Source organism: Geotrypetes seraphini, chromosome 1 (genome assembly GCF_902459505.1).
Source record: "Geotrypetes seraphini chromosome 1, aGeoSer1.1, whole genome shotgun sequence".
Lineage (NCBI taxonomy): Eukaryota > Metazoa > Chordata > Amphibia > Gymnophiona > Dermophiidae > Geotrypetes > Geotrypetes seraphini.
Genome location: NC_047084.1, coordinates 92,889,635 through 92,905,379, shown reverse-complemented (window position 1 = coordinate 92,905,379; position 15,745 = coordinate 92,889,635). Strand labels below are relative to the sequence as shown.

General features: G+C 40.2%; 1 protein-coding gene across 1 annotated transcript in view; it reads left to right on the top strand.

Annotated features, from left to right (window-relative positions):
* RNF165 (ring finger protein 165) overlaps window positions 1–14,278 on the top strand; it is a 297,632-nt gene extending 283,354 nt beyond the window's left edge. The window contains exons 6-8 of the mRNA XM_033935022.1: window positions 321–416; window positions 5,369–5,475; window positions 13,655–14,278. Coding sequence (XP_033790913.1) covers window positions 321–416; window positions 5,369–5,475; window positions 13,655–13,772 — 321 coding nt within the window. The 3' untranslated portion in view covers window positions 13,773–14,278. The remainder of the gene's footprint in view (window positions 1–320; window positions 417–5,368; window positions 5,476–13,654) is intronic.
* Window positions 14,279–15,745: the final 1,467 nt, after the last annotated feature.

The following is a 15,745-nucleotide window of genomic DNA, read 5'->3' as shown; positions in this document are numbered from 1 at the left end:
TGGGACCATTGCTCAGACAATGGGCCTAATGGGCCGCCGCGGGAGCGGACCGCTGGGCGAGATGGACCTCTGGTCTGCCTCAGCGAAGGCAACTTCTTATGTTCTTATGTTTCTTAGTGCAAAAGCGTACTAGTGCCTTAAAGTGCTGTATAAAAAGAAAAAAAGTTAAATAATCACCTTCAGTGTCATTTTGGCTTATACCAGTGGTTTTGTAAATTATATTCAATTGATAGTTAACCATCAGGTTTTCTTTAATGACTTTAGTAAACAGAGGCATAGCATCTCAGGCCTCTCACTAAGTTTCTTTATGTTTCTTTAAGGAGCTGCTGCAGCTGGAGGACAGATTAGGAAGTGTGAACCGTGGGGCTGTGCAGAACATTATCGAAAGGTTCACATTCCCACATAAGTACAAGAAGGTGAGATGAAGAGCATCTGCTGTGAGATTTGGCTCTGTGGATGCTACTTTACAAATCTGTGGATCACATTTCTATATTTTATCACAGTAATATGTACTGTATATATCAAACCTAATATATATATATATATATCGTAGGTTTGATATTTAGTCTGGTCCTTTCTAAAGTGGATAATATCTGGTCATTTAAAAGTTGACATTCCTAACTTCCTGCTAGACCAGTCCAGACTAATGGGTTGTGTCTCCCAACCAGCAGCTGGAGGCACAGAATGCTGAAGATCAGTGATGTCACTGCTTCATTTCAGTATTCTCTGTCTCCAGCAGGTGGTTGTAGACTGGATTGGTACAGCAGACAAGCTTGATCCCCAGAAGTGGAGATCAAAGTTCTGGTCTCTGGGAAAACTGAGCCTCAGAATAAGTGGTCCAAGGTCCTTCAACTGGTTGAAAAAGGGATATAGCATACAGTTGTGAGGGTGAGTCATGGTGTTCCCTGGGGGACTAGTGTCATGAAGAGAGGGTCTTAAGGGATTCTGGCCTATGCCTTGTATGGGGGGGAGGGGTGGTAAATGGCTGAGGAGATGCTCAAGTAGTGACCTTCTGCTCTTGATGTATTTCTTCCTCCCCTCTCTCTTTCCCTCTTCTCAGGATTTTCAGAGCATGGGCCCCTTTAAATAATAATAATAAAAAAGACCAGCCTTTGTTTCATGAGTGCAGGAGGTACTTAGCACATGGAAATCCTGGGGGTATTTCCAGTTGGAAAATACATGTGAGATGGACATTATGCGTTAGATCAGTGTTCTTCAACCACCGGTCCATGGGCTGGTGCCGGTCCACAGAAATTTGCTGCCATTTCACAGGGCCAGCAAGTGCATCGGGCCCGAAGCAGTGTTCATCAATCGCTGGTCCGCAGTGTGATCGATGTGGCCTTATCTTTGGGCCGGCTCCCTCTTCCTCACTGCAGCATTGCACAAAGCCGCGGGCAGTGGCTCTTACGCCTGAACCGGAAGCCTTCGCTCTGATGTCGCAACGTCAGAGGGAAGGCTTCCAGATGAGGTTCGGGACATATGAGGAGCCGCTGCCCGCGGCTTTGTGCACTGCGCCAGTGAGGAAGGAGGAGCTAGCTCGAAGATAACACCGGGGGCGGCAAAAAAAGGCCATTTTGATTCTATGAGATATATACATAGTTTTAAATTCCTACTCTCTTCTGTTAAAGGAATTCAATCCTTAAGCAGATTTTCATACTCCTTAGCCTTTGCAATGATGAAGATCTGGAATGATCTCCCTCCAGACATTAGAACTCTTGCCTCACTGTCCAGCTTTAGAAAACCTTAAAAATATACTTTTTTTAAATGAAATATCTTACAAATAACTGTTAAAATGTTTTAGCTGATCATTTTATATTGTTGTCTATCGATTTTTCCGTATTACTGTTCATTCTTAATATTTTGTTAACCGGATTGAGTCCCTTAGGGGAATGATCTGGTATATAAGCTTAATAATTAGATTAGATTAGATGGAGGGAGGGAGACAAAGGTAGGGGGAATGATTTTATTTTTTAATTTAGTGATTGAATTGTGTCAGTTATGAGAATTTACATCTGCTGTCTGTATTTTGCCCTGTTCAGGAAGAAATACATTTATTTCTTTTTCTCTGGGGTTGTACTGCTTGCAGAGTGTTGCATCTTAGGGTTTGTTTGTATATATTAGTACTTTTAGTTTTTGGTCCCGAATTTGCAAAGGGGTTACATTACATTACATTACATTACAGATTTCTATTCCGCCATTACCTTTCGGTTCAAAGCGGATTACAAAAAGAGTTATGGAAGAAGGGTTACAACGTTAGATCAGAGAAGGTTTCCAAGAGAGGGAAAAGTAGGATCTGGGGTTAGGGAGGGGATGGTAAGAGGGGGGTTAAGCTTTATCATGGTATTAAGCTTTATTAAGGGATTTCTTGAAGAGTATAGTTTTTATTTCCTTTCTGAACATCTTGTAGTCTGGGGTTGTTGTCAATAGGTTGGAGACTTGGTTGTCTATCTTCGCTGCCTGAGTGGCCAGTAGTCCGTTGTATAGTTTTTTCCGTTTTACTTCTTTGATTGGGGGGTAAGTGAATGGGGTGTGTGTTTTTCTATGCCTGGTAGAGGTGGTTTGGATGAGGCGGTCGTTTAGGTAGGTTGGGCTGTCTCCATTTATAGTTTTAAATAGTATACAGTAGAATTTAAATTGTATTCTTTCCTGGATTGGAAGCCAATGAGAATTGATGAATGCCTCAGTAATGTGATCATGTTTTTTCAATGAATAGACGAGTCTCAGAGCTGTATTCTGAATTGTCTGTAGTTGTTTAATCATTATTGCAGGGCAGGGGAGGTAGAGGATGTTGCAATAGTCTAGGATACTTAGGATTAGAGATTGTACTAGGAGCTGAAATTGTGTTTTTTTGAATAATTTTCGGACTTGTCTAAGGTTTCTCATAACTGCAAAAGATTTCTGTATTGTTTTGTTAATTTGTGGTTGCATGGTGCAGCCTCTGTCAATAGTCATACCTAGAAGTTTTAGGGTGGTTTGCAAAGGGTAGTTGATAGAGTTGATTTCTAAGTTGGTTATGGTTGGGATTTTGTTATTTTCTAGGAGGATGAATTTAGTTTTGTCTGCGTTGAGTTTCAGTTTGTGGTCTTCCATCCAAGTCGTAACTGTAGCTAGAGTTCTGTGTAGTGTGTCTGACATTAAGAGCATTGGTTGGTCGAAAGGAATGAGGATGGTGATGTCATCAGCATAGCTATAAGAGGATAGGCCTTGCTTGTTCAGGTAAACGCCAAGAGAGGGGTTATCTGTTTTCTGGTAGTTTATGATCAAACAATTTTTTTATTGATGCAAAAAACAAATATAATCACTAATGGCAAATTTAGGAATATAGTTTTGTGTAGTTTAATTTTGTGGTTAATCATTAGGTGTTAATAAAATTATATTGTGTGTGTATATATGAAAAATGAATGGAAAAAATTGTGTTATAATTAGTCCTATTATAGGGGTGGGTCTGGGGCGGAGATGGGCAGAGTCTGGCCCACAACTTAGCCCAGTGTTCTTCAACCTCTGGTCCGTGGATCGGTGCCAGTCCACAAAATAATTATTTTATTTCCGCTGGTCCATAGGTGTAAAAAGTTGAAGAACACTGCGCTAGATATCTCTATTCTGATTTGGATGACCTTTTGAAAATGCCCTTCTAAGGGCTCCTTTTACTAAGGTGCGCTAGGGGTTTTATAATGCCTCCATAGTGCTTGCATTAGTATTTTTCGTTTAGTGCAGAGTTTGCACGCACTAATCTTCAGCGCACACTAAAAATGCTAACGCACCCTAGTAAAAGGAGCGCTGAGTGTTTTAGTGCATAATTGCAAGTGGGACATTGACATGGGAGGGGCCTGGGTAAGCCATGAGCGTTTCACTAAGCAACATGCACAACTCATAGAATAGTGTTAGCTGTGTATGCAGGATGCCACATTTAGGCATGCACATTTACACTTGCTATTGACATGGCAAGAGAGTTAGCCTAAATGGCACATAACCGCCAACTTATCCTATTATTCTATAGCAGATTTAGACCCGGATTTTATAAAGGGCGCCTAAGTCATGCCTAAAGTTAGGCGAGACTTAGGCATCCAAATCAAGCGAGACTTAGGCATTCAAATCAAGAGCAATTTAAGTATCTTAACAAGCGCTAATTGGCACTTGGGTATCCAAGATAGTGAGTTCAGAGACAATTTCATGCCCATCGGGAAAATCTACACTTAAATAGATAAGCATGGGCGTGACGTAGGCGTGGCATGGGAGAGGCTTCAATATGGACGTCTGTTGACAGATTTACATAACGCTGAGTACCAATATGCGTCCATATAGTGCCTGCATTGTAGGCGAAAGAAAACCAGGTCTACTTTTCAGTATGGTTTGGGCTTCAGATAGGTGTGACTTAGGCATCCTTTGGATGTTTTCAATGCGATCTGCTAAATAGGTTTCTGAGTTTTTATTTTAGTAAGCTCATAATACATTTAATAATGTACCACATAAACAGGGCACATGAATACAAAGATGGTGCATGCAAAACCTACTAGTTTTCTGGGCAAACAGCAATGTTATTTGCTGATTATAGCACATGAAAAACACAGACTTATGTTTCTTGCTATAAAGCTTCCCTTTTTTTTCACTAAAGACTGCTCCAATGAGCTTATTCTTCAAAGAGATGCAAACACATGACATGAATATGTAGATTGCATAGATAACTTCATTTGCAAAGGGTTAAAACAAGAAAAAAAACCCAGATACAGACCTTAGCATGGCTTCTAGTTCATTGCAAATGAAAGTTTTCAGCTGCACAATGGTGACCTCATTATGAGATCATCAAGGTACACCTAGAAGGTAGAATGCCACAATTAAAATAGGTAATCACTAAATCAATGGCCTTAAAAATAAATCTACTGAGTGAAAGCAGTATCAGGTCAAAAAACACAAATAAATGCTACACTCTCAAACACCTTAGTATTCTAAAGTTTACTTGCTTGTTTGCTTCTGTTTGTTCCCGTATAATAAAGTAATCCTTTTGTTCTTTTCACTCTATAAGAGCATAATATTATTCAATATTTGCACTTTCTAACCAATGGCCTCAGTGGCTACACTTGAACATCATGTGCTGGGGGGGAGTTGGCTGGGATTCAAACCTATGACCTTTGGAAGACGAGAATAGGGCTTTTACCCATTGAGCCACAGCAGCTTCCAGTCAGGTGGCTCCTCCTGCCTTCTGATGTGATACTGTAGGGATCTGCTAACGTATGATCTTCTTAGGTATCATATCAGAGGCCTGTACGCCACTGACTTACTTCTATTTCCTTGTGTGAAGAACCATACTTGCTTTCCATTGTAACTGAAGAAGCTGAGAAGAAGTATTTGCTTTGTCTTTCTCCTCTCACAGAGGAGACCACAGGAAAGCAAAGATGAGAAGGAAGATGGTGAGGAGTCGGACACCGATGAGAAATGTACAATCTGCCTGTCTATGCTTGAAGATGACGAGGATGTGAGGTAAGAATTTTCCTTTCCAAGCCTCCTTGCCACATTTTTAAGTTTCCAATTAGATATACTGCCCAATTCTGAGCAGTTTTCAATATCTAAAGAAGGAAAAGAACCCTAAACTATCATAAAAGAATAGTAACAGAATTACAGCGGAAAACCATACACAAATCTAGACAAACATAATCAGCATCACAGCTCAAACAATCCCACGCTGACAACTAGAAAATACAGATAACCACATACACACCTCTAGTGTTAATCAAACCAGGCCCCTAGCCCAATTCTGAAAGCCCAGATCTGAAAATCGAGGCCTATCACGATACATGAAAATCAGCTGCTAAAGACTTGACAAAATTTTAAAAAATGATCCCAAATATCTCTTAAAAAGTATCACTGAATCAGCCTGACGAAGTGACAATGGAATAGTGTTCCAGAGTGAAGGCCTTAGAACTCTAAAAATCCTCTGATGACGAATTGAGCTCAACCCGAGCGTGTGCAGCGATGGAATCATCAGCTGCATCTGCAACGCAGATTGCAGAGATCTTATTGGTAAATAAGGAATCAATAGGCTAGACCAGGGATGGGCAACTCCGGTCCTCGAGTGTCGGAATCCAGTTGGGTTTTCAGGATTTCCCCAATGAATATGCATAATTTCATAAACAAAAAGAGCTATATATCTATTACAGATATTATGATTCCATAAATTATCACAAATCAATCATTCACAATTTTTATTACATTATATTGTTTTTTAAAAAATATCATCTTAACCACAAGTGTACTTCTAATTCATATCATATAAATATACCTGAACCCTTCTATTGTTTGAGATTTGGGAAGTTAGGCGTTTGTCTAGGAAAACTCATCTTTTTATGGAAGTTTGGGATCCATATATTCAAAACCTTTCACCTAAAGCAAGAAGTTTAATTCTCAATGATTTACGTTGAAGCTAAGGTTGTGTAGTTCAAATGTCATTTTATTTTATTTTTTGTCAACTTTCATTCAGGGTAGGGAAATTGGTTATGGTATTAGAATTTTAATTATTGTTAATGTTTATTTTTGTACAAAATATCTTTTGGAATATTTATATGTATTTCTATTCTATTTCTTTAATAAAATGTTTGAACATAAATAAGGGGGGTAGGGAAAGGGGGAGAAGGGGATTGGGAATGCGGTTAAGGTTTAGAGGTATGAGGTGGTAATTTGGAAATATATTTTGGAGGAATGATAGATATTTATATGAAAATTAGTATTGTGAATATAATTGTAATGAATATTTTATTGTTTATATTATTGTATACTTATGTGATTCCTTCAATAAAATGTTATAAACTAAATATATCTGAACCCTTGATAACCTACCCAACCAACCCATTAAAAGTTCATATCAAAAATGTATCACTGTCCATATATGCTAAAAAGTCTTCAATACTGTGCAAAACTTTTCACTTTATAGATTAGTTCTTCCAATAAACTCTTTCTTCATGTTCCATGCACCATTCTTCTCCACAAACTGACCAAATACGCCCTACAAAAGTCTGTGTTTCACCCGTCATCGTCGTCAGGGGCTATAGGATATATATACTTACATAGTTACATAGTAAATGATGGCAGATAAAAACCTGAATAGTCCATCCAGTCTGCCCATTAGTTATAACCATTACAATACATGATTAAATTAACTTGTCTCTTCTTTGATATTTCAAGATCATAGACTGTAAAGTCCGCTTGGTATTGTCCTAGGTTCCAAATGCTGAAGTTGCCGTCCAAGCTCACTCCAACTGCTTTTACAGTGGCTGATGCTGTGATCCGCTCAGAGTGATATTTGCAGGGGCATTTTCAATATGACGTCTACGACGAGGTGCTGAAAGGTTCTCAGACCAACCAAGAAGAGAATGATGTGGATATGGTTCAATCGATGATCTGAAACAATGTTAAAACATAGAATTTCGTTTCTGCAAATTTTGTCACTTAACAAAATAAGATAACACATCTTTTCAGCTATAGTGGCAAAATAACACTCAGAATCTAGAAATTGGTTGGTTGGGCTGAGAACTTTTCAGCATCCCCTGGTATGTAATAAAAAGCAAGCCAAGTATAGGATAATCAAACCATTGTAACGTCACTGATGAGGTTGGCTCTTATTGGTGGAATGAGGCATTATGACATCACAATCTCAGCTCTGGTTACCAGAGACTGAAACTCTTCACACTTTATCTTTATTCAAGACACCCAACATTATCTCACTCACAACTATATATTTGGTCAGTTTGTGGAGAAGAATGGTGCATGGAGCATGAAGAAAGTTTATTGGAAGAACTAATCTATAAAGTGAAAAGTTTTGCGCAGTATTGAAGACTTTTTAGCATATTATACGGACAGTGATGCATTTTTGATATGAACTTTTAATGGGTTGATTGGGTAGGTTATTAAGGGTTCAGATATATTTATATATATGAATTAGAAGTACACTTGTGGATAAGATGATATTTTAAAAAACAATATAATGTAATAAAAATTGTGAATGATCGATTTGTGATAATTTATGGAATCATAATATCTGTAATAGATATCTAGCTCTTTTTGTTTATGAAATTATGTTTTAATATATGAGAGCTATTGAATTGATATTATAAATCCTGTTGTTGCTTAGACAATGAATATGCATGAGATAAGAACATAAGAACATAAGCGTTGCCTCTGCCGGGTCAGACCAGGGGTCCATCGTGCCCGGCAGTCCGCTCCCGCAGCGGCCCCCCAGGTCCATGACCTGAAAGTGTTCCCTACCTAACCTAAAATATCCATACCCTATTCGCTCAATGTCCTGTAAGGTAAACCTCTATCTGTACCCTGTTATCCCCTTTGCTTCCAGGAAATCATCCAGTCCCTTTTTGAACCCCAGAATTGTACTCTGTCCTATCACCTCTCCGGGAAGCGCGTTCCAGGTGTCCACCACCCTCTGAGTGAAGAAGAACCTCCTTGCATTCGTTATGAATCTGTCTCCTCTCAGTTTTTCTGAATGACCTCTTGTTTTAGTTGTCCCTGCTAGTCTAAAGAATCTGTCCCTCTCCACCTTCTCTATGCCTTTCATGATTTTATAAGTTTCTATCATGTCCCCTCTCAGATCTATTTGCATGCATGGCTTTCAATGCATATTTATTGGGGAAATCCTGAAAACCCGACTGGATTCCGGCCCTCGATAACCGGAGTTGCCCACCCCTGAGCTAGACAAATAAGATGGAATCCCTGTATGATAAATCTTATAAACCAGAAACAGGATCTTAAACATTATACAGCCAATGTTCTGCTTTAAGAAATGGTGTCACATGATCATACTTTCGTCAACAACTTTACAGACATATTTTGGATTAATCTGAAGTCAATTAATATTAGTAGCTCATAGGTCTGAGTAGAGCGCATTGCAATAATCAAGCTGATTAATAATGAAAGAATGAAATTGTTTAAATTTATTATTTGTTGTTTTATTTATATATCTATATATATTTGTATAACTAATCTTCATATTAATTGTATTTCCTCATGTTTAATAAAAATGATTTTATGTTAAAATTAAAAAAAATAATAATAATAATGAAAGAATGGAGGACTACAATGATAAAGGATTCCTTACCAAGTATAATAACCCTGAGCTTAAAAAGTCACATGTCATCAAACTGGCAATCTGTGCCTGAAAAGTCAGGTGTCGATCGAGAATCACTCCCAATACTTTTACTGTATCACTGAATTTAATCAGGGGTGCCCACCATTAACAGAGGTGCACATAGGTCAGGGTTACCATTCCTGATAAATAAAAGCCCACTTGATTTCTCAGGAATCATCTTTAATATATTCAGATGGAATCAGCTAATCTAGCAAGCTCTTTAGCCAGATCCTGAATCTCCTGAACACTGGTGTAGTCAATAGTACATAAAATCTGAATGTCGTCAGCATATACATACGAAGTTAAGTCTAAGGACTGTGATAAACCAAGGAATAGGGCCAGAAGAATATTCAACTGGATAGACACTATCAGTGAGCCTTGAAGAACACTGCAAGAAAGAGAATATGTATTGTTCCATTGGTTTGTATAGGTCCAACAGAAAAGATAGGAAGCAAGGCAATCTAAAACAGTACCAGAAATACCTACTTTGCATAATGGATGAGGGATTTAGATTTGTTACGAACTGGGTAACCTTCTGAGAAAGGGGGAGCTTGTTCCGAAAGGAACGGTACAAGTGGATCGATTTTTCACTCCGTCAAAAATTACAAAGACTAGGGGACACTCGATGAAGTTACAGGGAAATACTTTTAAAACCAATAGGAGGGAATTTTTTTCACTCAGAGAATTGTTAAGCTCTGGAACGCGTTGCCAGCGGATGTGGTAAGAGCGGATAGTGTAGCTGGTTTTAAGAATGGTTTGGACAAGTTCCTGAAGGAACAGTCCATAGTCTGGTATTGAGAGAGACATGGGGGAAGCCACTGCTTGCCCTGTATCATAGCATGGAATGTTGCTACTCCTTGGGTTTTGGCCAGGTACTGGTGACCTGGATTGGCCACCGTGAGAACGGGCTACTGGGCTTGATGGACTGTTGGTATGACCCAGTGGGGCTATTCTTTTGTTCTTATGTAGGAGATAGAGTAGCTTTTAAACTGAGATGCGGGGAAAAGCCAACAGTCCCCAAGGAGCGGTTCGGTATGAGATATCCTTGGAGGATACTATTGAAACAGGATATTTAGGGATTCCCAGTAGAGAGGTTCCAATAATGGTGAAAGAAAGCTAGGAGGGTTTAAGAGGAAGGCAGATTAAAAGACTCAAATTTTCCCTGTCTTCTCAGCAGCCCGTAGTTGCAAGGAAAAAACACAATTTGAAGTGTCTGAATGTAAATGCTAGAAGCCTAAAAAAATAAAATAGGAGAGTTAGAATATATAGCACTGAATGATGAGATAGATATAATAGGCATCTCAGACACCTGGTGGAAGGAGGAGATTCAATGGGACACTGTGTTACCTGGGTACAAATTATATCGCAAGGATAGAGCAGATCAAATTGGAGAGAGCGGTTGCACTATATGTTAAAGAGGGAATTGAATCAAATAAAATAAACAATCCGCATGACATAGATAGCAGTGTGGAATCCATATGGATAGAAATTCCATGTGTGAAGGGAAGGTATATAATGGTTGGGTTATACTACCGTCCCCCGGGACGAAATTAGCAGACAGATGAAGAAATGTTTTCAGAGATTAGGAAAGCTGGAGAAATGGGCAACAGTATTATAATGGGTGATTTCAATTACAAACAAAAAAGGAAAGAGTATGTATAACCACTAGATATAGAAGCTCCTACTCTAAATACACACCTAAGGGAACCATCCAAGCACACAAACCAAGGACAACTAACAGAGGAACAGAAAGAAAGAAAAAGAAGTGGAGAAGAAAACCTCAGTTGGGCTTCATTGGTCAAAAAATTCCACTTAAGATCATACAGTACTTCAGTGCTCTTTAAAGGCTCCTCAGTTATGCACTAAACTAATGCTGTAAATCCAGAGGGAGATTCCACAACCCCCAAGAAGAAGGGGCACTGAGACACAGTTCCACTAGCAGTCAATAAAGCAGGTAAACCCCCCCAAAAAAGCAGTACTTAGCTGCCGAAATCACTGATTCGGCGCCTCCGCCCCGTAGTGGCAGAAATATCCACAAGTTCCGACAGGAACTATTCTTGTTTCGCCGGTACTGCGTCATTGGTCAATCTTCATCAAACTGGCCTGCCACTCACAATATGACACCAGGCGATAACCGGATGCGGCAAAAAGTGCTGGGGGAGGGGGGGGGGGAAGTACTGTATGATCATAAGTGGAGTTTTTTTGACCAATGAAGCCCAACTGAGGTTTTTTTTCTCCACATCTTTTTTTTCTTTCTCTGCTCTGTTGCTATGTTAGGTGTGCTTGGTTTGGGTGCTTGGATGGATGGATGATTCCCTTATGTGTGTATTTAGAGTATGAGCTTATATATATGTCTACTGATTTCAATTACCCCAACATTGACTGGTTAAATGTTATATCAGGGAGTACTAGGGAAGTAAAATTCCTAGACGTCATAAATGACTGCTTCTTGGAGCAACTGGTCTGGGAACCGACAAGAGGGGGAACTATTTTAGATCTGGTCCTTAGTGGAATGCAACACATAGTACAGGAGTTAACTGTGTTGGGTCCGCCAGGAAACAGCGATCATAACGTGATCAAATTTGAGCTGATTCTGGGAGTGACGTCGCAAAAAAAATTTACTGAAGAGGCATTTAATTTTCAAAAGGGTGGCTATGATAAAATGAGGAAAATGGTTAAAAAGAAGCTAAAAGGATCAGTTGCAAAGGTGGGACTCCTGCTTATTTGAATAATTTATGTGAATCACTGGTATTTAGGCGCATGCACTTAAGCCAGCTCTATGGCTCTACATGCTGTAGTGTAGTGAAAGTAGGAGGTGCCCGGGGCGGTGGCACCCCCACTCCTTCTGGGTCCCCACGCCACACTCATGCTCTCCCTCCCCACTTCCGTATCTCTTTAAATCTTCACCAGTGCGAGCAGCATCTCTGGCCTGCTGCTCGCACTGGCATTGGCTTTCCATATGACATCACTTCCTGGCCCTGTGACCCAGAAGTGATTTTAGAGGGAGCCAGGCCAGTGTGAGCAGCAGGCTAGAGTAGTTGCTCGCACTGGTGAAGATTTTAAAGAGGTACGGGGGGAGGGGGGGCAGGGAAGGAAAGGCATGTGCGTGGCATGGGGAGGGGTGGAGTGGAGAGGTACCAGCACCCCCATCAAGACAGGCACCCAGTGCGATCCACTCCCCTCTCCCCCCCCTTACTACGCCACTGCTTACATGCACATATTTTTGCTGTAAAGCAAGGGTGTCAAAGTCCCTCCTCGAGGGCTGCAATCCAGTTGGGTTTTCAGGATTTCCCCGAATGAATATGCATGAGATCTATTAGCATACAATGAAAGCAGTGCAAGCAAATAGATCTCATGCATATTCATTGGGGAAATCCTGAAAACCTGACTGGATTGTGACTTTCGAGGATGGACTTTGACACCCTTGCTGTAAAGGAAAGCAGGTGCCTATGTTCCTTTATAGACTTGGCTCCAATTAGTCACCTACTTATAGAATTGCACCCATGAAGGGCAATTTTGAAGGTAAGTGTTCACCTAAGTACATAAATGGCAGCAAAGCAAATGAACGTTATTCTGTAAGATGTTCTCTCAGGGTTTCCACAGCTGGCATTGTGCTTGTTGCAGGTTTCCGGGTCTCGCTGCGTCTTTGTCAGGTAGAAACCGACATTTCAGCCATCATGCTGTGGCTTTCTTCTTTGAATTTTGGCAGGAAAGTCAGTTGGTCAGAAATTTGAATTATGGCGGGAAAGTCCATAGAATGGAAAAGTCTCTGGTAGGTTTAAAGATGCTCTCCCCTACCAGAGATTTTTCCACTCTATGGACTTTCACAACAAAATTCAAATTTCTGACCAACTGACTTTCCCACCAAAATTCCAATTGGTGGACTGCCCTGTTCCCAATCAGATCAGTGAACCCACTATTTCCAAAGTCACACTGTAGACTTCAGAGCATGCCCTGAAGAAAGCCACAGCATGAAGGCTGAAATGTCGGTTTCTACCTGACAATGATGCAGCAAGATTCGGAAACCTGCAACAAGTTATTCTGTAAGTCACATAGGGTGTAAATGCAAGGATGAATTCATAACGGTGGAGTATGTAAGGGGCATGGGCGAAGCTACCACTTCTACGTGAATCTCATAGACTACAGTAAGCTATGCATATCCTTGTCACATTTACATGAGCACAAGGAAACCAAGTCTATGGTTGGTGTAACTGTGGGTACATAGGCGAACTGTAGTCTGCTTATGTTACTATTCTATAATGGAATCTGGTTGCCTAGATGCCTTTATAAAATAGAACCTCACTTTAGGGTGCCTAAGAGGAAGTATGTACGGGTAGTTGTAGAACTGCCCCATTAGAGACTCAATATTTTCTTTGTAATCCAAAGCTTTCCAACCCTATGCATTTCTGTGAATTATTCTCACGTACCTGTTTTATCTTCTCTCCTCTTCATTTCATGTGGTTTCTAATTTCATTTTACCGTACATTAGTCTTTATTACTTTTTTTCTCCTCTTTTGTATTCCACAGGCGCTTACCTTGTATGCATCTATTCCACCAAGTCTGCGTCGACCAGTGGCTCGCGACTAGCAAGAAATGCCCAATTTGCAGAGTGGACATTGAAACACAACTTGATATTGACAGCTGAAAGGACAACCAGAACGCACTACTTTCCCCATCAGGTCTTCTTGGCCATAGCTCTTGCAGCAAAATTTTGCCTTCTGAGCCATTTGAGTTAGAGGAAAGCCTGCAAGCACATTTGCAAAACAAGGAATTGGTGGTATGTAGTGATAGGAAAGGATCCATACAGCCATACTGGCCCGATGCATGGGAGCTGGATTTCCCAGAGCTAGAGGGCTCGTGCTGCATACGATTTAGATATGATCATGACGAAGGTACTAGTATGATAGACTGGTCTGTCAATCCTCACTTCAAAGGATTGTATATATACCTCTCAAGTAAGTAGAAGCAAGTAGGGGTCTTTAGCTATTTCTATGGGATGGCAACTGGAGCATGTTAGCTTAAAATGTTCTGTGTTTGGTGCCCTAGTCATCTTGTGGTGGACATGTTGCTGTTACCTAATTTGCACCAACTATCTTTCATAGTTTCTTTAGCTTTTGGTGTCCAAATGGAACTATTCTAGAGAAAAGTCAAATCTTCCCAACTTTCAAAAAGATACAAAGGGTGAAAAAGCCAAATCTCGTTTACAGTTAAAAGGATTGCGCTCTTCACCATAGTTTGTTTTATTTTATTTTGATTTTTTTGAAAACTTTTTTAAATCATGTTTACATAAGTGTTGAATTGAGAGAGACCTCGTCAGAACAAAATCCTACTAGACCGAACCCATGGAAGGCAAAGGACTTCTTACCTGTGCTATCTGCTGTTGCTGGACGTTGTGAATAGAGCATGCTGGGATTTTGTGACTCTGAATAGGTATGGCATTTGCGAAGGGACATGTTCCTGTTTTAAGAAAGAGGAAATTATTTACTGCCATTACTCTTGCTTCTTTCATTTTGTTTCCGTCTAGCTTCACGTAGGGTTCTTCATTCCTTGAGACCTTCTCTTTTGCTCCCCCATTGTCTCACATACAAAAAGTCAATCCATACAGCAAACTTCTCTGGGCTGGGAGCTCTGTCAAGTGCTACTAATCACCATAAGAGGCTTTCCATTCATTAAGAGGTACTTGTAGATTTAACTATCCTAAAGAAGAGACCGGAGCAAAGAACTAGGCCCAGTCCTCCTACTTAAAAAAAAAAGTGACACACTCTGTTCTTTACCATTTTTTTAATTTACTCAGAAATACCCTCGTGTTCTGTTGGGCTTCTGGCACCATGAACCTTCATTTGCAACTACATATGGTTCTATTCCCCCTCCCCCCTCCCGGTCCTTTTTATATACCCTCTCAATTGCAGTAGGTGTCATCCATCAGTGGCCAGACAAGAGGGCTCCATCCAGAACCCTGAAATTATGAGCCCTAAGATCATCCCCAGGGATAAGTGAGTGCTGTGACTCACCTCAGGGGCTGTGACCCTTTCTAATTTATACTAAAACACTATTATCACGAGAGTAATTTCTTGTATCGAGGGTTGTTTTCCTGTGTTGCCAACTACCTCTCATTCTATGTGTCTATCCATAAAGAAAGTCTCTGGTTGAATGTCCTATAATGTATAGTATATACTTCATTTAACTTCCTACAGACTATGTCTAGGTTCATTCCAGGGTGGATTAGGGCAAATTCACATTGTGCTTACAAATCAATTTTAAACTCATGGAGAAGAAAGTTAGCTGAAAATTAGACTGTGCTGCAAGATACACTAACAGATCAACAGTTGACCAAGCTCATAATTATACAATCAAGTGCCAAAGACATTCCATTCGTGAGTCTTTCCTTTGTCTGACAGCAACACCCTTCTTCCATCTTTATTTTCTCTTTTTTCCCCACTCTATAACCCAGCCAGAATAGTAACAATACTTGGCAGGGGTTTGCAGACCATGGTCCCCTTCATAATGCAATAACCAGGGTAGGCAAGTCCGGTCCTTGAGAGCTACAGGCAGGTCAGGTTTTAAGATATCCACACTAAATATGCACGAGATAGATTTGCATTTCAAGGAGACAGTGTG